Below are 27,772 nucleotides of genomic sequence, written 5' to 3' on the forward strand. Positions count from 1 at the left end.
ACAGGCTTAAAAATTGGGCATTTACATTAGGTCTAATTCCTAAGTTCCAGTCTGGATTCCGTCCAAACCACTCAGTCACCGACAAAGTAGCAATCTTCCAAACCATTCTAGATAAGTATGTATCAGGGAAAAAACAATCAATTTATGCAGCGTTCATCGACTACTCGACAGCCTTCGATCGGGTGGATAGACCGACTTTGTGGTCAAAGCTAAGAAGAATGGGCATCCCGGAACCGCTATTAAATCTGGTAGTGAACCTACATAGTGACACCTGGTGCCGTGTCCAAATGGGGGGTGAAAAGGGCCTATCGAAGAAAATACGGACATCAAATGGCCTGAAACAAGGGTGCCTTTTGGCTCCAATCCTATTTTCTTTGTATTTAAGTGACTTACCGTCCCAATTACAACAGGGACTTTGCACTCCACCAAAGATAGCCACTGAACGTATTCATTCCCTGTTGTACGCGGACGATATAGTCTTGTTTGACCTAACACCCTTCGGACTACAAAATCTTCTAGATATCCTACACCAATATTCCAGAAAAAACTTTTTAAATCCAAATATCAACAAAACAAAAGTGGTTGCTTTCTCAAAACAGAAGAAAAGGGTGAGGTACGAATGGAAGTTGGGAGGTGAGAAGCTAGAACAGGTAAAGGAGTATATATATCTGGGCAGAATTTTCTCACAAAATATGAGCAACATCAATCAAATCAATCACCTAAAAAAGAAAAGTGACCTACATGCTGGAGCCTTGTCTCGCCTATATTCAGCCACTGGACATAGGCATTTGTTTGCACTAATACAAGTTTATCGAGCTAAGATTACACCGGTCCTGTCTTATGCTGCGGAATATATTCCCTTTAAACAATGGACATATATGGACTCAATAGAAGGAAAAATATTTAAAAAACTACTGAACATATCTACATCTACCCCAGTACAGGCACTGAGACTGGAATGTACCATCACAAGTGCATATGCTACAGCCGTAGCTAGTATTATAAGGTGGGCCTATAACCTTATCCATTCTAAAGAAGGCACTCTACGAAACCTACTAAAAGCTGAGTCATTCAATATCAGCTCTACCAATTTTACCTTTTCAAAAAATATGCGAGAGGCTTTTCAGCGGGCAAAAGTCAGTGTGGAAATTCTGTCTATGTGGTCTCCCGCACAACTCAAACTTTTTCTTAAAAACTTCACCCCCAAATTGAGCTACGACATTGATCACTTACATTGCGATAAATTACCCTCATATAAGATCTATGCAGACTCCCAGGAATATAAACAAAGCCAGCCCTATTTAGAGTATACTCTTAAACATGGTGCAAGGCGTGCAATAATGATGTTGCGCCTAGGAACACTCCCGGTACAAACTTTTACTTCTTCATGGAGTCCAGACAGTTCCGCTCTTTGTACCCTTTGTCAAGGGGGCAACCAGAGTTTGGAACATTTACTCTTTATATGCCCAAATATAGAAATAGTAAATGCAAGGTTAACATGTCTTAAGCCCATTTATCGGTCCTGTAGGATTGTTAACTCAAAGGACTTTTTATCATTATGTAAAAACCCCCCTAATGAATATGTCTGTTACAGAATTTTTAAGTTTATGAAAATGACATTGAAAATGTATTAAATGAAATGTATGAAGTGTATATTTTATTTTGTGGTCCTCAATAGAGTACCGTGACAAAAATAAAAACTTTGAACTTTGAACTTTGTACGTGCAGAGACCTACACCCCTGCTTGTCCTATCTTTTCTGTGCAGAGATATCTGCCCCAATCATGGACTCTCTGCACAATTTGATATATATGTGAGAGCAGCGGGGAGAAGTGGCTGAATTAGTAATATTTACAACTAGCAGGAAGGGTTTAGGTAGGAGTAAGGGGTGGCTTAAGGAAGGGCTATGGAGGGACACGCACTCACCAACCAAACCGTAACCCTGCTCATATTTGCAGACTGCACATCTATAGTTACTAGTGGCAAAAAGGACTAAAAACAATGTATATGTACTGTATCTCAGAACTGGAGTGAGTCCAGCACCACACATGGCCAACCACTGATACTACAACACACGCCCATGAAAAATAATGTGGGTGGGACCCTGATTGGAAATAATGTTAACTTGAACTAAACTTTTTAAGATATTTAAACATACATGTAATGTTTAATAAATTATCTAGAATGTTAAAAAAAAGAATTTTTACATATTTTAGTAAGCCTTTATAACTAAATAAATGTAACATTTGTGATTAAAATATTTATAATAGATTTTTACTTCAGGTTGGACATTTTTACTGGCACTTCAGAAAAATAATTTAATTTATTATATTTAAAATAATTCAATGTTTAATTCAAAATTAGGTTAATAGTGCTGTGGCATATTTTCTTTGTTTTCTACATTTTAAATAACTATAACATAATATACATTAATATATAACATAACCGTGTTAAATATAATTTTCCAAGTTTAATTTACTTTACTCTTCACCATAGGGAGATTTACAGAGATCTCCCCATGGTAAAATATAGGGAAAAGTTTAAAAAGTTTAATAAATTTGGAAAAAAATAGTAAAGCTATTTTATATTAAAGATTCATGTAAATTAATAAAGTTAAAATATAATGCAGTGTTAAGAAGAGCTCCTTAACACTCTCCACAGCACTTCTTGCTTGTGCACTAAAACCTATCCAGACCATGTTTGCAGTTTACCTCTGAACATCAAGGGCCTTAACAAATATCTCTCCTCTAGGCTAGTCTACATCTTAACATCTTTGCAAACCTACCAGTCCAAATGGGCTCCTTGGATCCAAGGAAATCGTGGCTTTTTGCATCCTCAACAAGGGTATCAAGCGTGACACAAATGCTGAAATAATTACAGTGAAATAAATATGAATGGCAAGCTTGTGCTCTTTCCATTTCACGTTTTGTATCAGAATGCTATAACAGAGATAATGTATGTTTTCCCTTTTGAAGCAGAAGACAGTCTGAACAACGCGTTTCTTTACTCTGTCTTCCCATTTCGTCAAAAGACAACCCGTTACAACAAAGTTGGTCTAAACCTTTTTAAAGTTTTTTTTTTGCCTAATGAAAATCAGTAAAAAAGAAAAAAAAACATTAAATGAAGACGCGTTGCAGCATTTTGGTGACTTTTAATTTTTGGTGTGGTGCTCATTGGGCCATTACTCTGGATTCTGCCCAGGGCTCGTTCATTAATATGAGAATATCTAACCGCGTGCATCTTTAACCTCCACTGACAGGGAATGTTGCCCTGACGTTTCTCGCTTTCGTCAGCCTAATAAAGGTTGCAAAACAGTGAGGGCCCGATGTAGGTGCCCTAATACCGGTAATCGCCGAATTCGGCTGTTTCCGACCGGTATTACGTTTTTCAGATGTAGGGCATGCATTTACAGAATCGGTATTTTACCGATTCTGTATTTACCGATACGGTAAAATTACCGAATCGGTAAATACAGACTCGGTAAAATACCGATTCTGTAAATGCAGATATAGCTGGCACATGTCAGAGTGCCACAGGGCTTTATGAATCGGTATTTTACCAGCCAATCCTACCGAATACAGGTGTGCATGCACATCTGTGCATGCACACCTGTGCAATGTGACACACAGACATGCCCTTAGGGCATGTCTGTGTGCCACATGGCACACAAGTCCAGAATTGGGGCGCTAGAGGGTGTCAAAGTGACACCCCCTGCACCCTTGCAACAATCGGAATTTACCGAATCAGTAAATACCGATTCGGTATTCCACATTGATTCCTATGGGCTTCAAGGCCCATAGGCATCAATGGGGGATACCGATTCGGTATTTACAGAATCGGTAAATACAGAATCTTACCGATTCGTTATTTACCGATTCTGAATTACCTACATTTCCCCCCCTCTAATTTACCACTTCTTAAATACCGAATCGGTAAAATTCGGTATTTAAGAAGTAGTAAATTAGAATTACCTACATTGGGCCCCTAGTCTTTATTCAAGCAATGCCATGCGGTTACTCCATACACATGGTATTAAGAAAGGCTTTAAATTACTTTCCTTGTAATTTAAATTGTGCATGTAGTGACACCTACCTGCAATCCACGGTGCACTTTACCCTAACAAAAATGTGATAGCTATTTCAATTTTAATTGAGGTAAAACTTGCCTCTGTGACGCGCAATGCTGTCTGTCAAAGGTCCACATTCCAAATCAATATTTATTTTTTCAGTAAAGTAAGTTTATCTGACCGTAGGTGTTGGGTTGGAGTGACCACCGCCAACTACCATTTTTACTATGTTTACCTACTCTTGTTTTATGCCAATCTTTGATTTTTCCAACTTATTATAGGGTGGACAATCGTGAATTGTCCCCGCTTCAGAAAATTATTATTATTTATAGATAACAATATTTTCTTTATTACTGGTGCTCATTACAGGCAGGATGCCAGGTTCCTTTCCATTTTTTCTACACATATTATTTTAAATCTTTAGAAACCATACGTTCTGCATGAATGCTTCAGTCCCCCTTCTTGCCCTAATGCAGGCTCATAGATGTATTTGACTTGTGATTCGAACCTTAACTTCTTGTTACAATTGAACTCCACTGATCCATGGCAGATTGTACAGTCTTTGCTTCATGCACGATTGATTGCAAGCAGGTTGCTCTGGAGTGTAGGGTAGGGGCTAGCCACTCTTGTAAGATTGAATCTCTGATGGGTATTTCCACGTTTAAAATAGCAGTGTGGCAAGTTGCCAAATTATGGCACCTCACAACAATGCAAGAATTTTAGTTAACTTCAACAGCTTTGCAAACTTTAAAATGCTCCCCACGGCTGTGAATATGCTGCTCAGACACCACTTACTATGCTTTTGACTGATGACCCCACTAGATCCCACTGCTGGAAGTTCCCCTGCAGGTCATCATGTGACGTTCAATGACGTGTGTGGCTGCCACTCATAGGTAGGGAAGCCCCGAGTGAGAGTGGAAAACACAGTTCCTTGCAACATTAAGTCCACCCATCTTCATTGGGGCATTTGACAGTAGGGAACGGGTAGGGTGAAAGTTAAATGTCTATTCACACACAGTTGTGAAACTTCACCATTCAATGAAGGCACAATTGCCCAACTTCACTTGGTTTCACTACTATGTTGACTGAAGCCACGACATGGATCACATTTCCTGCTGTCAGACATCCCAGAGCAGGGCATTATGCTGTGGATAATGAGGTATGAAGCTGCTGAGCAACAGATGATATATTTTGCTGCTGCCTCTCAGTGATAGGCCAGCCCTGAGTGGCAGTGAGGAAACACAGTTCTCTGCAACATGAAGTCCCCATCCTTTGCATATGTTGCATAATCCTTGGTGAAAGTATATTTCTTAAATTACAGTTGTCAAATGTATTGATTTATTAGAGTGGGGTTCATGGTGGTAGTAACACAGTGCAGCTGTAGATTGTAATGAATGCAAAATGTGAAAGCAATTTTAGACTCCTTTACAGGCAGCCCTTTAGCAGCCCTACTATATGATGCTCTAGGCTAAATGAACTATGTCCTAACAGACACCCTATTGTTCTGCACACGCTGGTTAGTGTAGAGAAAAGGAATGGGGGGTTGTGGGAGCTCATGAATCAATAATGATTTATCAAGCACACACTGTTGAGTAACATAGGCAACTTGAGTTGCTTTTTAATACCGAAGTGCTTTGGTGCTTCTGTAAATGGGATCCATGTGAGTTTCCAAAGTACAGGAAACATGACTCCCGCTTCAACCATATTTACTGTACTAAATGAGCAATGGCGGCTGTGAAAAGAAGGAGCTGCAAATCAAAGGAGGCAGGACTCATTACAGAACCAGAAAGCAACAAGCACTGGCGTTGCCAATAGGTCTCGCAGTAGGAAAGTTTGAGCTATTGGTTTTCTAAATTACATTTTATTTTTTTGTTTTGTGATTTACAATGCCCATACTTTTAACTTTTCTCATTCGGAAAGTTTGAGCGATTGGTCTTGTAAATGACACTTTTTTAATTTATGTGTTGGTTTTGAAAATAGCAAAATTAATAGCTTTGTCAGTTACAATGTCAATAGTTTTAACTTTCACAAATGTGACACCTATAGCATTTGTAATGCAATGTGTGTTGTATTTGCGTGACTTAGATGTATTGATATTACAAATAACAATGGCTTTTAATTTTGTAAATAATTAATACTTAAATAAAAGTTATTGTAATTTATAATGACAATAGCTTAAACGTTTGTAAATACATTTTGTGAAGATTATGTTCAGTGTATTTTATTGTGACGAAAATCCAAGAACATTGCATTTGCACCTACACACATATATGTGTTGTAGCACTGAGTGGTGTGAGGGTGAGGGGGTGTGAGGGTGAGGGTGAGGGGGTGTGTGAGCGTGTGAGGGTGAGTGAGGGGGTGCGAGGGTGAGAGTGTGTGAGGGTGAGGGTGTGAGGCTGAGTGAGGGTGAGAGGGTTGGGAGGGGGGGTGAGGATGAGGGGGTGAGTGAGGTTGTGAGGGTGAGGGGGTGTGAGAGTGGGTGAGGGTGGGTGAGGGTGTGAGGGAGGGTGAGGGTTTGTGAGGGTGAGAGGATGTGAGGGTGTGTGATGAATAAAAAAAAAAAATACATTTGTATGCGCTTGCACAATGGCAATACAAAAATGCTCAATGCATAATGGCACGTTTGCATAAAGCAAAAAGTAAAGTCAGACATCAGCGAAGTAGCCATCTTTAAAGACAAAAGTATAGCCTTCTGATAAACGTAGTAACAACCAAAACACTTCTGTTCGCAAATATTAAAAACGCTGTGCAGTTAAAAAAGGAATGGAATCAAACATTATGAAATGTAAAATAAATATACACACTTAAAAATATGAAGACACTCGCTATTGAAGTTTTACAATATAAGTTTAAGCCTGGGTCGTACTTACTCGAGCTTACATGTCGGCACAACCACAGTGCACACGGCCCTTCAACCTGATTGTTGCCCTGGTAACGGACGCTGCTGAAACGCTGCTGAAGGAGCGGTGGTGGTGGAATAGGCAGAATCCTGGTGAGGAATTCCAGGGGCAGACGGAGGATGGAGAAGGACAGCGGGTGGGGATAGATCCGCGGCAAGGGGTGAAGGGGTGGCATATGTGTATGAAGGGAGGCGGGAAGAGAGCAAGATACCTTGTCCTTTTTTTAAGATATCCGTTGATTTTTAAATAGAATGCGTTATTTCTATAATTTGGTTAGTATTCCAATTATTTTTGAGTGGTGCAGGAAGCATTGGAAACCCCCCGTAAACCACTCTGATTGCAGCGCAGCCCAGCACAAGGGTAGCGTTACTGAAATGAGCGTGCAATGTATGCTCGACTAAGTTATGGCAGCAAAGCTTCCGGGGGTGCGCTCCTGCAGATTTGAGGCCCCTCTCTCTGCTGTATGTGTTTGCAGCCCTCCCGTCTCCCCTACCGATTAAGGCGCCCCTTAGTAGTCAACATACAAATAGCTTAAGTTGATGGACGATAAGTGATAAGTTAACATACATTTTGTATGAGCGAGTCCATTGAAGAGAAGTGCGTTCGATATCCCGGCCCCCAGGTTTAAAGGCCGTCTTTTTCAACGCCGAAAATGAATTCAGTCCATTGGACGGGGTTTTTCGAAATTATATTTCCTTCAAAACATATAACACAAGTTAACGGCAGGCAGGGGAGGGGGCGGAGCGGCGATGAGGGTGTGAAGCAGCAGGGGCCTGCTAGATTCCTTGTCGGTCTTTTCATTAGATAATGCTGATAAGCATCTTCAGGCAGTCACAAGAAGGTGCAAGTAAATGAACAGTATCACGCGACAATAGGTTCTCGAATGCAAAGTTTCTCAGAACAGGAAATCCTGAGGTGTTGCACTCCTTCCCGCCTTAAGATGTAACTTCCCCTCACTTCATACAAAGAGTGTAGGTGTGTGAGGCAACTCCACTTTGCTGCCTAGAACGCCACCAGCAGATGGTGCAGGGCAGGAGCACATAGGCCCATTTGTTAGAGCGCAGGGCGGTGCCAGCATAATGCGACGTCACCATTTCAGCTCCAACTCTCTTTGGTGCCAGTTTGTATCAATGCCTGGACTACACACATGATATGAAAAGTGCATGATCCAATAGTCTACTGCTTGCAGCCTACAGCCTGTCTGTGTGTCTGCCTGAGCAGAGAACATAATACAAGCAAGGCAGTGTTTAATGTAAATCTGTGAGTCGGTCTCCATTATGCATATGGCATAAATAATGCAGTTTTAGGAGGAGGCCTGTAGGTCTACCCAACCTGAGCACAGTATGGACACACATAGCAGAGAATTTAGAATCTGTCAGCGGACCACATGCCAATGATATGAGAGTGCTTTTATATAATCTCCTTCTGCGAATAGTGCGGTGTTAACATCCTGCCTGTGTATCAGTCTATGTAAATCACATGCTACAAACATGTTGTCCTTGGGGTGACCTACGTGTTTGCTTTCCATAACCACAGGCCAGGTGCACATGAGGAACCATATACAGGCTGTGAGGTTGCCCGCAGAGTGTGTGTGGTTGCTTGACATAAGTATGTCTATGTGCCTTGCTGCACTAAGCACGTGAGACACACAGTGATGTGTTTACACTAGCGTCATGATACTAATAGATAAGCTGCGTTTATTCTAACATGATGCAATAACAATGCTGCGTGTGTTCGTCTACGTCAATCCCTGCAGTGTTTGCAGCCTGCCCGCCCACGCTCATCAGGATACAAATAGTGCAGTGTTAGCTCTGTATCTTGCTTACCCTAATCACATGATCCTTACAAGGGAACGATTTTCACTCTGTGAGGCTCACTTCCCTATGTATTTATATCTGCATTGCTGCACTAAGCACATTACACAAATAGTACAGTGTGCAACTGTGTGTGATGAGGCTGCACGAAGCACTTATGCAAAACAGAGTGTTGCAAGTCGGCCTGGGTGCCAGCTGTGCAAGCACCTGGCACACAACGTGCAAACGGTTGAAGTGTTAAAACAATCACACCCAAAAGGTTTCATAGTAATACATGCTCGCTATTGATTCAATCTACACGCACTGTTGCCAAATACAAAAATGAAACGGTACCTGATCGTAATATTACACTTAGGCCTTTGATCCTTGGACGCCTTATGCTTTATTAAGAACTCCTGGCAAAACAATTTAAAGTCCTATACGAGCTGCCAGTAAATTGATGAGAGATGGCGACTGCAACCGCACGCTGGAGGAGACACTGTGAGCACAGACAATTCTCTTTTTCTCGGCAATTATAATCATGAACGATAACATTCAATGACTTGTTTTGCTTGCTGGCATGGTTTCACTCTCCCACTGGTATATAAGGAGCAGGTTACACCCGGTCCTTAATAACAGGCTGTTCTGGGAGAGGGTTGTGGCAATCAGGGTATTAAACCATCCTTTTGTGTCCTGTGCTCTAATGGGCAAGATTAATCTCTTTTCCCTTCGCGTTATTTAAAAGATCCATTCCCCGCTGCCACTTCTGTTTTTGCAGCCTTGGCAATTGTGTTATATTACTTTTAATTCAGTGGGCCAGCCCAGGATATAAAGCCATGGCGGCGTGGCAAGCTATATTTCAATAGGAACTTCTGTCATTATTAAAGATGCCATTCCCAGGCTGGCTCCAGCTTTCCCCCTGGGAGGCAAAGGCATGAAGAGACTTGTGTGCAAGCCAACTGTACACAGACAGGGGGGAAATAATGGTATTCATCACAGCTGACGGTGACAAATCTGCATATGCAAGAGCGAGAGATGGAGGGGAGGGGGAGGAGGGAGTAAAGGGTGCAGGAAACGAGGGGCATATGAGCAGGTAGTAGAGGAGACAATGAGATGGGAACTGGGTAAGGCAGGAATGGGGACGCAGAAAAAGAACACCAGGGAGAAAGCGGGAGAAGGAATATTATCGAGTAATGTTTACGTAAAGTCATGAAAGGTGAGGGACTGCAAATGGACGGAATGAGGTAAACAAAGAACAAGAGCGGCCGGGAAACTGAAAGTACGGCCGGCCACCGGCCAGCCATGTATAATTAGGGGAGGAGAAGCCGCAGAGCACACGCCGGGAGAAGCCCTTTGATGTGGTGGTGGCCGTGAAAAAATGCAATTAGGAGGGAGGGAGGGAGGCTGATGCGCGTGCTTGTTTGGTCACGTGATTCACATGAACTCGAAGAAAACCTCAAAGAAAAACCCTTGGTTTGACGAGTATTTTGAGCACTTGAATTCTCTCCATTTTCCATTCCTACGAAATGGAAAAGGCGAGACCTAAAGTAACCGTAAAATATAAATCCGGAATGGAGATAGGGAAAGAGGGCTAATGAAAGAGCCAGGGTATAACCCGATGATTGATGTAAGTGTACACCTCATATTTTATGATTAAAGATGTGCTAGTTAATATTAACTAAACGATTAGCAATGTCTGTGTATGGAAGGACGTTTGTCCAATGTTTTAATCAGAAACTCTATGCACAAAACATCTGATTGGCCCAAATGGGAAAAACACACCAAGGCTGGTAGAGAGAGCATGCCCAGTGTGTTTTTAGCTCTGCACCAGATCATACGGGACCAACCTAAACACAACATGGTTTCTCATCGGCTTGGCAGTGCATATCAAGGAGAATGTGGTAAGAGCAGACTATGAGGTAGTGGGAGGGAGCACAAAGAGAAGAAACCCACATTGTGCAATACAACACAGTCAAACTCGAAAAGGGATATTCAGTTGTGGTGAGCAAGTGCTATAATACACTTGGACAGTAAAGCAATGTGGAGAAGGAATAACTACGTGGGACCTGATTTAGAGCTTGGCAGACAGAGTGCTCTGTCGTAAAAATAACTGTGTAATTTGTCCGGTAAAAACTAGGTCTGTCCGCCTCATTTAGAGATGGGTGAGCCCTAAGCTTTACTTCAATGGCGCCCCTATTTGCTCGGTCAATGGAAGGCTTCTTCCAATAGCCTGATGGAGTAAGAGTCATCAGAGGAAGGGCATTACACTACCCATCCTATTTAAAGTGACTGGTAGGTCCTTGTTTCTTCCGTCTGTCACCACCAGGTAAAACCTGGGATTTAAGGACCGAAAAAGCTAATTATTACCCACACACTCTGGGAGAAAGCTCCCAGGGTTTGGGGGTCATTAGTTTTCTATTTTTCAGAAACAAATTTGTTTCTGAAACACAAAGAAGGTTTAAAAGTTTGGTGGACAGCCGTCAAAACCTACGGCACCCACCCACCAACATTTTTGTCCCTTGGAGGAAAGTGCTGTTACGGCTGATCTTAACAAGGTACAAAGTTTGCTTGTGTGCTGGCTTTCGTCTCAAAATTTGACAGATGGAGTACTGTTTGGATGGCAGAAGTAATGTCCTAATGAACCCTACTCTCTCTGTCAAAGAGCGCATCAGGTCAGTAGTATTTGAAATGTGTTTCAAACTACTAATAACAGTATGTGTGAAAATAAATAATGGACTTTCTTGTGAGTAATGCTTCTTGCCGCTAAGGCCAAGGATGTTTGGATAACATTTTAATCTGGAAAGGTTTAAAATAATCTCATGCATTCTGTGGTCTGAATCCTTATTATGTTTTCATTGATTTCATCTAGTCTCAGCACCATTCCAAAGCATGTTAAGGGGGATCACTGTATTAATTTGATAGTTGCACACTTAGCAAATGAGTGTACTGTGTAGATGAGCTAGTTTTCCACTATTCTCTTATTGCACCAATATGTAAACACACACTGGTTCTCACCATTGCCATTTAGAAAGCAACTAGCTTACCCTTTGCGCATTGCTGCAATCTCAGAAGAAAGGAAACTTGTTATGATAACATTCAATTTACATTGTGTCATTTTTATTGAAAGTTATTCATTTCAATATGGAAAACATTTTAAAGTGTTGGTTTAATTCTGTTTATTTATTCGAGTGCTTGTGGATACACTGTATTTTTTGTTTTTCAGTCTGGTGCGTACACAAATAAATCAGAAGGTTTTCCGACGCGTGAGCTGGCCACATACAGTTGTCCATGTGAGAAGCACGGATTCTCCAAATCTAGTCCACACACTTGCAGCGATTGTCCTTGTGCTTTGTTGATGGTCATTGCAAAAGCGAGTTGCACCGGAATCTGTAAACGTTCAGTATTGGAAAGATTAAGAGGGCCCTGGGGGGGCCGGAAACTGTAAACGTTCAGTATTGGAAAGATTATGAGGGCCCTGGGGGGCCGATATTTAACAAATTTTTCGGTTTATTTTGCTTTTTTTGGTCTTTTGCCAGAAACCTTTGCGGGAGTGTACTCAACAACTTTCAAAGGTTTCATGCCGATCGGATGAATGGTGTAGTAATGCATAAAGGACAAACAGACAGACATACTTTCGTTTTTATATATATAGACTAGCTTACCCGTCGCGCGTTGCTGCGATCTCAGAAGAAAGGAAATTTAAGGAAACTTGTTATGATAACATTCAATTTACATTGTGTCATTTTTATTGAAACGTATTCATTTTAATATGGAAAACATTTTAAAGTGTTGTTTTAATTCTGTTTATTTATTCGAGTGCTTGTGGATAAACGGTATTTTTTGTTTTTCCGTCTGGTGCGTACACGAATAAATCAGAAGGTTTTCCGAAGCGTGAGCTGGCCACATACAGTTGTCCATGTGAGAAGCACGGATTCTCCAAAACTAGTCCACACACTTGCAGCGATTGTCCTTGTGCTTTGTTGATGGTCATTGCAAAAGCGAGTCACACGGAAACTGTAAATGTTCAGTATTGGAAAGATTATGAGGGCCCTGGGGGCCGGGGGGGCGATATTTAACAATTTTTATTTTTTATTTTTTTGCTAGAAACCTTCGCGGGACTGTACTCAACAACTTTTAACAATTTTTTTTTTTATTGTTATTTTTTAAATTATTTTTTTTTTTTAGCCAGAAACCTTCGCAGGAGTGTACTCAACAACTTCCCAAAGTTACATGCCGATCGGATGAATGGTGTAGTAATGCATAAAGGACAAACAGATAGATATACATTCGTTTTTATTATATATATATATAGATAGATGATGTATGTATCAAGCAAACCCTCTCCAATCCAAACCTTTTTCCTTCTATCCCATCCACCATGTAGTGGAGCATGAATGTAGGCTCCCTGCTTCCCTAGTCTTTCACTGCCAGCTGCTGGTTCGTGTATTTTTCTCTATCATTCCAGGAGTTCTCTCTCACAATCAACACATTTTTCATATCTTGCTGCAGCTCCAAGATATCAATTCCATTTTGTTTACTGTTGGCCTTTCTGCTTGGTTCACCTTTACCTTTTTGTTATCAGAAAGTTGAAAAGAGGGACCCTTACCTGTGCAACATTTCTGCCACAGACCTCAAGTAGGCATTTAATGCAACAAGTAAGTAGCAGTAACCCAGGCTGAGATATTTACAGAGTGTGGCAAATACCTCGTATTTTGGAAAGGGGCGACCATTCGGTCCCCCCGAACGTATGGCGGAGTGCCACGATCCCCCCGGGAAGCCATCTTGGGCGGGAGGCGAGTCTCGGCTGGTATGCCCGAAGCGGCGTAGCCGGGGCGCGCCTTTTCCCGCCCTAGAGTGGGCTGGCCTAGACACTGACGCGGCCGGCCACGCCCTTGGGGCAGGCAGGGGCGGGTTTACGCCCGCCCTGAAGACGGATAAAAGGAGCAACAAGCCAAGAAAGCATCCTCTTGTTCCTGTGCTCTGAAGCTGCACCTCCTCGCTGCACGTGAGCTCGAGACGGAACGAAGAGCCAATTTTGAGCGTTGTAATCTTTCTTGTTTGTTTTGCAGATACTCGGTTTGGAGCATGCCCAAGAAAGCGGGAAAGCGAATGACTACCGAACAGATGCTGCGTGTTCTTATGAAAGAGGTGACCGACCTAAAGAGGCGAATGGCGGATAAAGACGAGGAAGGGGGACCGAAACGTCCTTTGGCAGGAGCAGCTCCGGGAGGAAAAGGCAAGAGGCCCAGAAGGGGAGCAGCTGGGGGAGACATCCCGGTTCCCTGTACCCCACTCGAAAAACCAACTCCGGCGCCGGAAGAGGGGAATCCGATTCCCGTGGTGGTCACCCCCGTGACCGGGGAGGATATGCCGCCCGAGCTGGCAGCACAATTAGCAGCGTGGTTGGGTAAAGGTAGCAAGGGCGCCACGGCTGACGACGCGCAGGTATTGATGAAACAACTGCGTGAAACAAGGGAAGCGGCTGCGGCAGTAGAGAAGCCACCTGGAACAGGTCCAGTCGCAGATACAGCTTCCGGTTCAGGTAAGCGGCCATTGCCGATTGCAAGGGATGAGTCTGCACCCTCACGAAGGGAAAAGTTGGGTCAACATGTCCCTTTGGCAATTAAAGAGAAGATATGGGCAGATGAGTATATAAACATCTTCTCGTTGCTTACCGATCATTATGAGATGGAGCATGTTAAGAGCCAGAAGGAGCTCATGCATCCGAGTGTTTGGCGCGCAAAGATGGCCGCCTTTAAGGTAAATGAAAACATTGGCACTTGGGGCAGAGCATGGGGGATTTTTACATCCATCATGGGTGAACGTAGGCCCGAATTGCTGTCCGAATTGCCGATTTATCAGTCACGGATCATGGGGTATTCTGTATCACACGAGGGCAATCAATGGTTCTGTTACGATAATATTTTCAGAAAAGCAAAAGAACATGATAAAAACTTAACTTGGGATTGTTATGATTCTGTGTCTTGGTCCAAAATGGAAGATACTGGTATGTTGAAGTTGCCATTGGTAGGGAGTAGCGTGGGTGAATCCTCCCGCCAATATGCTGGGACGCCCTTTCGATCAGGTACGAGTTACGACAACCACTCGAGGCCGATCGGCAACGCAGGTAAAAGGGGGATTTGTTGGAACTTTAACAGGGGTAGATGTACGAGGCCCCAGGGGTCTTGCAAATTTAGGCACGAATGTGGTGGGTGTGGGCAAGCATCCCATCCTGAGTCCATGTGCAGAGCCAAAACTGGTGATAGCGGGGGTAGAGGAGGCGCCAAACAGGTCTGATATAGTCCGAGGGGCGCCTTTACCTACCCCGATTGATACCATGGCAATGATTCCCTGGCTCAGCGAATACCCGGATCACGCTTCCGCTGGGGTGTTGCGGAACGGGTTTTCATATGGTTTCCGCATTCCAGTGGGGGAGTTTCAGGGTATAGCGAAATGTAAAAACCAAATATCGGTCTTGCAACATACGTCCGTAGTACAGGAGAAGATCGGGAAAGAGGTTACTCGAGGTCGAGTCGCCGGTCCGTTTAATGTGCCACCAGTTGCTAACTTTGTTTGTTCCCCTTTAGGGGTGGTCCCCAAGAAGGACCCGGGTGAGTTTCGGCTGATACATAATCTATCAGCCCCACGTGGTCTTTCCGTAAACGATGCGATAGACCCGGAAGTGTGTTCGGTGCGGTACGCATCCTTCGATGAGGCCGTAGCCATATTGAATCGCCTGGGGCCCGGTGCGCTGATGACAAAATCTGATATTGAGTCAGCGTTCCGGTTGCTCCCGGTACATCCAGACGACCAGCGTCTCCTTGGTTTCATGTTTCAGGGTCACTATTACATGGATCGGTGTATGCCGATGGGGTGCTCTATATCTTGTGCCTATTTTGAAAAGTTCAGTTGTTTCCTGCAATGGGTCTTCACAAAGAAGACGGGGTTTCAACATGTTATGCATTATCTCGATGACTTTTTGTTTCTGGGGGCAGCCGGGGATCCGGCATGTGGACAGGCTTTGACTGAATTTTGTGTCTTGATGAAGCAGTTTGGCGTGCCATTGGCACCAGGTAAGACGGTGGGTCACTCGACTTGCCTCGAGTTTCTGGGGATCGAGCTCGACTCTGAAGAAGGTTGTTTTCGTTTACCAGAAGACAAAGTGTTAAGATTCAGGGCATGCCTGCAAACGTGTATAAGTGAGTCTAAGGTTAAGCTACATCAATAACAACAATTGGTGGGACAGTTGAATTTTGCCCTAAGAGTAATACCGATGGCCCGCCCCTTCTCCCGCTCGATCGCTCAAGCCATGGTCGGCCTGAAGGAGGGTCATCATCGCACGAGGCTCTCGGCTGAGGTTCGCCAGGACATGCGCATTTGGTTGGCATTTCTGGCGGACTTCAATGGTCGAATTGTCTGGAACAAACCGGCGGTGTCCTCCGAAGAGCTGGGGCTGTGGACAGATTCGGCTGGGAGCATTGGTTTTGGTGCCATATTCGGCACACAATGGTCGGCTCAAAGATGGCCGTTATGGTGGCATGAGTGTGGGCTGACCAGCAACATTGCCTTTCTTGAACTTTTTCCCATTCTGGTGGCCCTGAAAACTTGGCCTGAGGGATTCAGAGATCACTCTGTGGTGTTTTGGTCCGATAACATGACCGTGGTTGAGTGTATCAATAGCCAGGCAGCACGATGCAAATGGATGCTGAGATTGCTCAAGGAAATTGTGTTATTGTGTTTGCAATTAAACGTGTTATTTAGGGCAAGACATGTGCCGGGGGTAATGAATCAAGCGGCTGATGCGCTTTCTCGTTTTCGTATGCAGGCCTTCTGGGGTTTTCTGCCCACAGCGGACCCGGTGGCGGCACCCTTTCCCGAAGCTCTCTGGTCTCTCGGTGCCCCGAACTACAGAACCTCGTGGGAGAGAGTTTAGCACCCCGGACAAGGAAGGCATATGAAGGGGCGTTCCGAGCCTATTGGGCCTTTTTGGGGACTGCTAGGGGAGAGCTTTGGGGCCAGGAAGAGCTAGTAGTAAAATTTCTGCTGTCTTTACATCAGGCAGGCAAATCAGTGGCTACGGCCCAGAGGCATCGGGCCGCCATTTCCTTCATGGCAAGGGCTCATGGGATCCAGGACCCGACTGCGTCTTTTGTTGTGCAAAAAGCGCTACGTGGGTGGCAACGCCTAGAGGGTCGCAGAGTAGATGAAAGGCGCCCGATAGGTTTGGATAGGTTGGCCCTGTTATTATCCATACTCCCTGCAACGTGTTCATCCCGGTATGAAACAGTGTTATTCCGAGCCGCTTTTACGCTGGCATTCCATGGGGCTATGCGGGTAAGCGAACTAGTGGCAAGGAACAAGCAGGATGTGATGGGGGGACTGTGCCGAGAGCACGTTCAGGTCAGAGGGGGGACAATGACTGTCTCGTTCGTCAGGTCCAAGACCGATCAGGGTGCGATGGGTGATTGCATAATCATACAAAGGATTCCCGGGTCCTCCATGTGCCCTGTGAGTTGTGTAGAGGAATATTTAGCACAAAGGGTGGCATCATGGGGGGGGACCTTGTTGAGACACGCTGACGCCACCCCACTGACGAGGTTTCAGTTTCAGCGGGTGCTTGCGATGTCGATTGCCGCTGCGGGCTTGAACCCGGGCGAGTTTGGGACCCATTCCTTTCGGATAGGGGCTGCTACAGAGGCTACAGCCAGGGGTCTGAATGTCGAACAAGTTAAACGTGTGGGGCGTTGGTCCTCCAATTGTTATAAAAGGTACGTGCGGTTGCACATGTTATGAAGCTGTAATGATGTACTCACGCTTCTTGTTTTGTTTGGTTTCAGTTGCGCAAGCCTACGAGGCGGGGCGGACTATGCAGTCGACCCAACACCGGGCCAGCGGTCAGACATCACCGGCTGTGAAAAAGGAGGTGTGGGTCGTGGGCCACTCATACGTGAGGCGTGCCGCGGACGTATTCAAAGCAGGTGACATGATTCACGTGGCTGGGGAATACGGGTACAGTGTGTCCTTCTACGGAAGGGGCGGACTCTGTATTGACCAGTTTCAATCATTTTTCGAGGGTTTGCTAGGGCGGACGAGGTCACCGCCGTCTATAGTCATAGTACATCTCGGGGGCAATGATTTGGTCACCACTGGTAGACGACTTCTTCTTGAGGCGATGCTTTCCACTGTAAGTTGGTTAGCGAGGAGAGTTCCAGGGTGCACAATTGCATGGTCCCATATGATCCCACGAAAAGTATGGCGGGGGGCTATTTCTGTTTCTGCTCTGAATCATTCAGTAAGGAAAATTAATAACAAAGTGAGTAGATTGTTCCGTTCCAATACACTGCATTCTATTTCGCATGGTTGTATTACTGGTGACAGTATGTATTTGGGGGATGGTGTTCATTTGTCCCGGGTGGGGATCGAGTTACTCATAGGAGACTTGATAGCTTGGCTAAAGACTTTAAGACATGACCTTTAGGTAGGAGTGTTGTGGGGGGTCCGGATAGCCGGTCAACTATCCGGCCTGTGGCGGTAAGGTCATGATCGGTGAGCTCTAATTGGAAGATCCCTATGAGTGGGCGTCACCCATTACGGATGGGAGCGCTCGAGGGAGGTGGCCATTGGCCCCTCAACGGGGAGGCGGTCCCTTCTAAGGATGGGCCGCCGAAAGGAAAGGAAAGGCGGTCAAGGCCCCTTCCTGGGTGGGAGGGGCTACAGCCCCCTCCTGGGGAATTTCCCGGGGCCAGGACATCTGCGACGGCAGATGTGGTAAGTTGTGTGGGGTTTGGGGGGGGGTCTACGCTACCTTCTAGATACCTCACACGAGTCCTCGGACGACCTTTAAGTGGCGTCGAGTTTATTGGGGCCCCCGTCAAGTCAAGGGAAATTGGTAGTTGCACTTGAGGTACACCTCTGTGCGGTCGCCCCTCACAAGTGAGGGGGATATTTCTGGTTTAGGGATCTTGACACCGGTTACGACCTTGCCATTGGCCCTTAAACGTTAGGATGTACAATTTCAAGATTTCAAGTTAATGTTTTGTAGGATGTTAGTTCGGCTAGGAGAACCTTTGTATTAGAGAATATGTTAAGGTTAGCCAAACATCGCAATGTGGTAATGAAATTGTACATAATATGAAACTGTTATTTTAATGTTTTAATTTTGTTTCATATCTTAATAAATACGGCCGGGAGGGTCACTCCCTCCCGTCTTCCAAAAGTTCAGAACTGTTTCCGGTTTCCCATCCTTGGGGATTGTGTTGAGAGGGGGTGGCGGGTATCTCAGCCATATGGAAAGGGGCGACCATTCGGTCGCCCCGAACTTATGGCGGAGTGCCACGATCCCCCCGGGAAGCCATCTTGGGCGGGAGGCGAGTCTCGGCTGGTATGCCCGAAGCGGCGTAGCCGGGGCGCGCCTTTTCCCGCCCTAGAGTGGGCTGGCCTAGACACTGACGCGGCCGGCCACGCCCTTGGGGCAGGCAGGGGCGGGTTTACGCCCGCCCTGAAGACGGATAAAAGGAGCAACAAGCCAAGAAAGCATCCTCTTGTTCCTGTGCTCTGAAGCTGCACCTCCTCGCTGCACGTGAGCTCGAGACGGAACGAAGAGCCAATTTTGACCCACCCACCAGCCCCTGAGGACAGCAAGTGGTTTTGAATAAAGTTTGATGTGGTAACTCTAATTTCGGTTTGCAGGTTGGGATTATTATCGTGATAACTTCAAATATGCAATAAAGAATGGTCAATGTGTGGTATGTTTTGTAAATAAAGTAATCCTGCTCTAGTATTTGATCAGTAAGCATGCTTTTAATAAAGTGGTTTTGTTACTGTCTTTTAAGTAATTTAGGCATTTAGTTTAGAATTGTCGTATTTATTTTGGTCGGGCGGTAAGGTCATGATCGGTGAGCTCTAATTGGAAGATCCCTATGAGTGGGCGTCACCCATTACGGATGGGAGCGCTCGAGGGAGGTGGCCATTGGCCCCTCAACGGGGAGGCGGTCCCTTCTAAGGATGGGCCGCCGAAAGGAAAGGAAAGGCGGTCAAGGCCCCTTCCTGGGTAGGAGGGGCTACAGCCCCCTCCTGGGGAATTTCCCGGGGCCAGGACATCTGCGACGGCAGATGTGGTAAGTTGTGTGGGGTTTAGGGGGGGGTCTACGCTACCTTCTAGATACCTCACACGAGTCCTCGGACGACCTTTAAGTGGCGTCGAGTTTATTGGGGCCCCCGTCAAGTCAAGGGAAATTGGTAGTTGCACTTGAGGTACACCTCTGTGCGGTCGCCCCTCACAAGTGAGGGGGATATTTCTGGTTTAGGGATCTTGACACCGGTTACGACCTTGCCGTTGGCCCTTAAACGTTAGGATGTACAATTTCAAGATTTCAAGTTAATGTTTTGTAGGATGTTAGTTCGGCTAGGAGAACCTTTGTATTAGAGAATATGTTAAGGTTAGCCAAACATCGCAATGTGGTAATGAAATTGTACATAATATGAAACTGTTATTTTAATGTTTTAATTTTGTTTCATATCTTAATAAATACGGCCGGGAGGGTCACTCCCTCCCGTCTTCCAAAAGTTCAGAACTGTTTCCGGTTTCCCATCCTTGGGGATTGTGTTGAGAGGGGGTGGCGGGTATCTCAGCCATATGAGTTTGTGTGGGAAAATGTGGAATTACATGGGGTTAGTGAGTACTTCATTGATTTTCACATGTTTGCATTTTTCTTCCACATTTTCCCATGATACATTTTGACAAGTTTAACCTGGCCAAAGTTGTAGCTGGGAAATTGCGTGGTGTAGCCCTTACTTCAAGGCCCAAAGTTCCAATGCCTACCCAAACTCCCATTTGAGCAAGGATTAGAATTATATCCCAAGCTAAAAATCAAAGCCAGAATGTAAACTGATTGTCTACACTGTCACCAAACACATTCTAAAACAAAGGAGCTTGAAACATGGCAGGCTTCAACAAGGAGTTGTCCAGCACAGAGAAGATCTGGAGGAGGGCTCAATTAGAGTAAAAAGCAGCACAGTATGCAACTGGCCGTCATACACATACGAGACCAAAAACAGAGCGAAGACACAAAAGAACAGAAAGACATACGAGGATACGAAGCAGGGAACAGGAGGACAGCAATGACCACGGAAGAGTAAACACTGAAGCATTGCAACACAACAGCTCTTGAAATGATGTCTTCAAGATAGTTAGTTACTCAGCTATTTTGTCACTCCATGCTTCATAACCAACAGGTAGTGTTGCCGTCCTTCTTGGGTTAGGAAGATGTGATGCTCCTGTGACTCACCCTGCCGTCCGGGCAGCCCATGTCTGCTTGCCAACTTTCAAACCAGCAGATAGAAGCAGGGCTGGATTGGGGAACCAGAAGCAGCCCTGGCAAAAATACTTAAACAGGCCCCAGTCCCTTCGTCTTTTGAAGCATTATCTCTCTTTCCATCCAACCTCTCTCTCTCCTCCCTCTCTGATTGCTTACTTTCTACTCCCCCACCCCTCTCTCTCCCTCTCCCCCTCTTTGTCTCCCTCTCCCCCCTTTCCCTCCCTCTTCCCCGGCCCTCTCTCTCTTGATGACTTCCTGTGGTTACTGCAATTATCATCGGGAGCTGGGGAGGGTGCCCGAGGCACCAGGAGCAGCCCTGAGCTTTCAAAACCGGCCTCCAAGGGCTCCAGCCCTCTGGGGAAATGCCCATTGGTAATAAAAAGGCCTGTCTGGCCCTAGGTAGACGATTCCACATGTGCTGCTAAAGAACATGTAACCCTCGCAGTCTGCACAGAGCTAGCAGTCAAAGCAACCAGCAGCAGAGTTCCTGCAGCTAAAAACAAGGGTAACAAACATTGGAAACTACTAACCGAAGGAGAAAGACTGTACGAATGGTAGTCACTCGCAGTGGCACATAACCCATTATTACCCCTCGCTCTCAGGGTCTACCCTGAAAAACAGGTGTTGACTTTACTCTTTTTGGGCTACAAGAAATTAATGCAACATGACATATCGAGATCCACCATCTCTTTCTAACAGGCCTTTTTGGCTCTTTCTCGCTGCCACTTCCCTTCTCTCCAAAACCCCGAAATTTCTCACCTATCCTCCCACTCCCTTCCCAGGCTCTTAAGTATGAGCTAGGAGCATTACTGGGGTCAGAATAGTGCTATAAACCCTCTCTCTATGCAGAAGTGGCAATAAACTGACTCGGCCTGGCCTGTTTTGCTGATGCATGTGGTGAATGTGAATAAATATGAGTGTCTTAAAATGACTCTCTGCAGTAGTGTGCACTGTTTATATAACCAGGGTTTGCAAATATGTTGTTGTTATCTTTCTTAAAGTTCTCCGTATTATTATTGGTATCACTGTAATAATTATCATTATGATTTTTATTTTGAATTACTTTTGTTATCTTTTTCTTCTTCTTCCAATTATTATTCACCGTACAACATCGCATTCTACAAGAGGTAAAATTTTTCCATTTTGCAGAAAACTCCTGTAAATCCTGTTGGCTGATGTCTGTTTGTCTTGTGTCTGCCCAGGAAAGCAGGTCCTGCCTCCAGGAGCTTCTGTTGGGAGTGGTTTAACGCCAGAGGCGGCCAAAGAGCTGGGCCTCCCCGAGGGAATTGCAGTAGGTGCCTCGCTCATTGACGCACACGCTGGAGGACTAGGTATGTTGTTATTTATTTACTGCCTGGTGGAAAAACAAATGTTATTGAAATCAATGTTTTATGAAAAATGTATTCCATGTCTGAATGCCCCACTTTGGCAGCCACGTTTGTTCTCTCCGCCGCATGCGGCCTGGTTTTGAAGGTGTAAAAATGATGCAACTGGAAGCACAAACAAGAATTTTATTGGCGCCTGCAAACTCCCTTTGGAAAACGCCTTCTTAGAATTAAGTTCCAGTGTGTGCACTGCAAAAAACGACACAGCAAATATTTTTGAAGAGAACATTTTATGAAATCATCTGTCTAGATCACCATGTTTCACGAAACAAGTGCTTTTACCTGTTTTATTTCCTATGGCAAACTAGGCAGCAGGTCCCTTTGTAAAATATGTCCCACAGAAAATAAGGCAGAGCGATGTATGGTAATTATATCAGAATTAGATATCCCAGTGAAATGTGAAATTGTCACAAAAATGTTTATCTTTATGCATGTGTGTAAATAAGGAAATTCACTAAAGAATATTGCAAAATTGTCAGGGCATACCATGTGAGTGAGATACCTTGTCATTAGCGGCGTCATTTCCCATCACTATTTATGACCTAATCAATGACTTTAACTTCAGAATTGATATAAGGAACGAGAGATCGGGTCTAGGCAGTGCTGTGTGCGTAGAACATCACTGTATAGCAGACATTCTATTCTATTCAGGGGTGGCTCCTCCATGAGGGTGGAGAAGCGGCTCCTCATTGCTTTCTCGCAGTGCGAGAAGCGGTAACAGAAAATGGTGTAAATGCCATTTTATGGTGGTGCTTCTCGCACTGCCAGAAAGCAGAAGGGTTTGTTTGGGTGTGGGTGGTCCTGCAACAGGGCAGAGGAGGAGTGGCTAGCCCAATGTTGCGGGCCCTGACTGTTTGATCGGCCCTCTGGGGCTGACCAAACCAGTCATGCGCACTACATGCAGCCTACATGGCGACAATGGCCTCGCCACAGGTGCCTGGCTGGGCGCTGTCCCCAATAATCACAAAGCTGCCATTGCAGTGTTGTGATTGGCTTAGGGGAGGGAAGGGAGGCTGCCTGCTTCCTGCAAGGAGCAGAGACGACGCAGGCCCGAATCAGGCTGGATAAGGTAAGTTATTTTTTTAAATATAATTAAAATTGCACTACACCCTCCCTGCACGATCCCCTCCTCACCCGCGAGTCATGCCGGCCGCAACTAATTCTATTCTATTCTATTCTATTCTATTCTATTCTATTCTATGAGCATTGATGAAGCACTTCACTTCCTGTAGGCATCCCAGCGCTGATAGTTCTGCACAGAGAATAAAAGAAGGATAGATTAACCATGTTTTCAGTTTTTTCCGAAATAAAAGTTCGTTCTCTTCTGCTCAGAGAGCAAGGGGAAGGTTACCACAACCTGGCCGCCTTTTGTAGGAGAACGTCCACCCTCCATATTTGACTTTTTTTACACAAGTGTTCTTGGTCAAGTAGGCGTAGACATCTTGATGGTGGCAAAATAAAACGAATGTGCTCAGAAGAAAACTGGGAGTTTCCTTTCTGGCGGGCATGGTATGTGTGAATGGCTCATTCCACAAGAGCAGCCTATGTGCATTACCAGCACACATAAGAACTCCTAAAGGAGTTTAGGCATACCAGGATTAGATTAACAATAGTATCTGATGCTCCGAGAAGAGTCTCCGACTTTCTCCTTTATACAAGTCTAAAATCACCTAAATCAGAGTCCAAGCTAAAAGGATGGTTCTGCACCCTAAAAAATTTAAAAGAATCAGAGAATGTCAATAAAGGAAAAATAGAACAAGTCAAGAAAAAGTTGGAAGATGTCATGTAGTATGGTTTAGGGCCTCTTTTTGCGTTCATGTTATGTTAGCATGGCTTATTAGAAGTTTACACGCCATTTTACCATTTGCTGCTTTTTACACACAACACTGCATAGTTGTTTTTGCAAGTTAGCTTTCACAAATGTCTATACATGAGAAAGGTTTGTTTTATGACATCTCTAAACATACATCGTGCCCCCAGTCTGTACAGTGAGTGCTGAGGCGTCAAGGTTATCATAACATATGAGCCTGTTTATCGGCATGTCCGTGTAACACATTCTAGACACAACATTTTGGCAGCTGCGAGCCGAGCAAGATTCTGGTGCCTTTATCATAGCACACTTGCCATAATTTCACACACTTTGACGATTCCAGGGATGCCGAGAGACTTGCTGATCCAGATGTAATTTACACTTACTGAGCGGAAAGGTAATGGGGTCCCCCAAAACAAGCTCAAGAGACCTTCTTTAGTTTATAATATATAGTTCCTATATAGGGAGGGTGTTTAAACTAGGTGCTATATCACCTGTTTGCACTATCATTGTAATATGATTCCTCCTTCTGTATTTTATGGAGTTGTAACCATGCTGACCATATTATTTTTAATCATATGTCTGCTTATGTTGACTAAAATACTGCGCATGAGATCACGTCGATAAAATACATATTCTAACCTTATCGTGTCTCTTATTTTATTCCTGTTGTGGACTGGTATGAGAGTATAACAAAAGAGTGTTCTCACTTCCCACCATTCCTGAGATGGTCCTAAGTGGCATGTTCTAGGTTGTCTAATCATTGGTTACTTTGCTATAGGACGAAGAGCTAATGTGACACTGATGCTAGCTGGTTGCGGTTTTCTAGGTACTGAGGTGTCTGGTCAGTGGAGGCTGGTGATCTTAGAAAGTGGTGGGTGCAAAATAAATACCTGCCTCATATCGTTCTAAGCTGAGCACAGCCAGTGATCCTTTCCTGGTCGTTCGGCCCATGGTCAGCAATTACTCTTCATCTTAGCACCCAGGAAACTTTGTAAAAGCAGGCCCCATTGGTCATTTTACAGTAAACTTTTCATGTTAATTACCTACAAATATTGAAGTTATGAAGGCACAGTAGACAACATTTTATTATAGTTGTGTGTTATTCCAGGCAGGATGTACCCTCCTTCTGGGAACTGTACCCTCTGTAAGTAATCTTTGAAAAGATCTTCATCAAAATGGCCCCAAAAATATTCTTAAGAGTTATATGTGTTACAGGTAATTAAGAAATGTAATTATGTAACGTCGCACACCCTATCAGTTTGAAAACTATATGTCATGTTTTACTCTGCTAATGTTATCTGTTCTGTATCATGCCGCAAATAAATACGCATTTTGAGTCAGATTAATGCATTTAGGTATCAGGTAATGAGTGAGTTAGGAGCAAGAAAGACGCACATAATCTAATCAACGGTTAAATGTGCCTTGTGTTAATAAAACACTAATAAAACACACATTTTAGAATTGACCCCTTCATGTTCATTTTCTGCCTTCTAAACACACTGGAAGCTTGTGATTCAAACCCATCTCTTCGCACTCACTGTGCCAGGGGTGTGTCAGAGTCTGGCACACCGCAGGATGGATTTTACAGCCATTTACAGTAAGGATCAGAATCATCAAGATACGACAGAAGTAGTACCATCACTAAGCTCTTGGCTTGAAGACACACAACTTCTAAAATAAGAATATAGGAACTCCCTTGCAATCGCCCCGCAGACAAGGATTGTAGAGGCAAAGATGGCTACTTGGGTCTGGTGCAGAGATACGGATACTGCACTCGATCCACAAGTATGCTGTTTAGGGCACTTCAATAATAGCCTAAAACTAGTAATAATGACAAGCGCATTAGTGAGAACTCTTCAAGGTGTCTAGCATGGAAGCTTCCGGATCCGAGTCTCCAATTAAAATAAATCCATGCCCAACACCCCTGCTCTTCGACCTCTGCTGCCTAGGGGGCTCTACACTTCCACATATCTCCTTTCAAAAACGGCACTTTTTTTTCTGTGTCACAAGTTTGCACTAGTGGATTGAAAACAACGGCGGAATAACTGCAACTCATTTTTTTGAAGTTGTTGCTGTTGAGAGATGTTCGGTTCCCGTATAATGCGCCCACAGAAACCAGCCTCGCTACTTTCTAGAAGCTGGGCACCCCAGGGGTGTAGCTACAGCTTGTGGCGCCCGGGGCTATCCCTCAGATTGCCGCCCCTGGGGGACCGGGGGGGGGGCAGCTGGGGAAAAAGGACGGCGAGCACTTGAAAGAGGTCCGAGAGACACGTAGTATCGCCGCTAATAGTTACCTCGATCATGCAAGTTACATGCACATACATGACGCGGTCCAAGGCTACACAGTTGAATACACCGGTGACTGGCAGAGTGATGAAGAGAATGAGGAGGGTGTGGGAGAGAGAGGCCAGGGAGTGATAAAGAGAATGAGGAGGGCCAGTGTGAGGGAGAGGCCAGGGAGTGATGTAGAGAATTAGGAGGGCCGCTGTAAGGGAGATAGGCCAGGGAGTGATGAAGAGGATGAGGAGGGTGTGAGGGAGAGATGCCAGGGAGTGATGTAGAAGATGAGGAGGGTGTGAGGGAGAGAGGCCAGGGAGTGATGAAGAGGATGAGGAGGGTGTGAGGGAGAGAGGCCAGGGAGTGATGAAGAGGATGAGGAGGGTGTGAGGGAGAGAGGCTAGGGAGTGATGAAGAGGATGAGGAGGGTGTGAGGGAGAGAGGCCAGGAGTGATGAAGAGAATGAGGAGGGCCAGTGTGATGGAGAGAGGCCAGGGAGTTATGAAAAGAATGAAGAAGGGCGGTGGAGGAAGAGAAACCGGGGAGTGATGAAAAGAATCAGGAGGGCTAGTGAGAGGGAGAGAGGCCAGGGAGTGATGAAAAGAATGAGGAGGGTAGGTGTGAGGGAGAGAGACCAGGACGTGATGAAAAGAATGAGGAGGGTTGGTACGAGGGAGAGGAGCCAGGGAGTGATGAAGAGAATGAGGAGGGTGTGAGGGAAAGAGGCCAGGGAGGGATAAACAGAATGAGGAGGGCCAGTGTGAGGGAGAGATGCCAGGGAGTGATGAAAAGAATGAGCAGGGTGTGAGGGAGAGAGGCCAGGGAGTGATGAAAAGAATGAGGAGAGTGTGAGGAAGAGAGGCCAGGGAGTGATGAAAAGAATGAGGAGGGCCGGTGTGAGGGAAAGAGGTCAGGGAGTGATGAAGAGAATGAGCAGGGTGTGAGGGAGAGAGGCCAGGGAGTGATGAAAAGAATGAGGAAGGCCGGTGTGAGGGATAGAGGTCAGGGAGTGATGAAAAGAATGAGGAGGGTCAATATGAGGGAGGGAGAGAAACCAGGGAGTGATAAAGAGAATGAGCAGGGTGTGAGGGAGAGATGCCAGGGAATAAGGAAGGGGATGAAGAGTGGCGGCGGTGAGCATGACATGTTTACAAAAGAAAAACAATTTAGTGCCATGAGGCGACTCAGTTCCTGGTCGTAAGCACTAAAACCTTTCTAACAA

The 27,772-nt window shown here is 45.0% G+C and overlaps 1 protein-coding gene across 1 annotated transcript in view; it reads left to right on the forward strand.

The window, feature by feature from the left end:
* Positions 1-27,772, forward strand: part of FGGY (FGGY carbohydrate kinase domain containing) — a 1,923,203-nt gene that overhangs the window by 956,293 nt on the left and 939,138 nt on the right. The window contains exon 7 of the mRNA XM_086953024.1: positions 22,278-22,406. Within this exon, the coding sequence (XP_086809150.1) occupies positions 22,278-22,406 (129 nt within the window). The remainder of the gene's footprint in view (positions 1-22,277; positions 22,407-27,772) is intronic.

This window comes from Lissotriton vulgaris, chromosome 1_1 (genome assembly GCF_964263255.1).
Source record: "Lissotriton vulgaris chromosome 1_1, aLisVul1.2, whole genome shotgun sequence".
Classification (NCBI taxonomy): Eukaryota; Metazoa; Chordata; class Amphibia; order Caudata; family Salamandridae; genus Lissotriton; species Lissotriton vulgaris.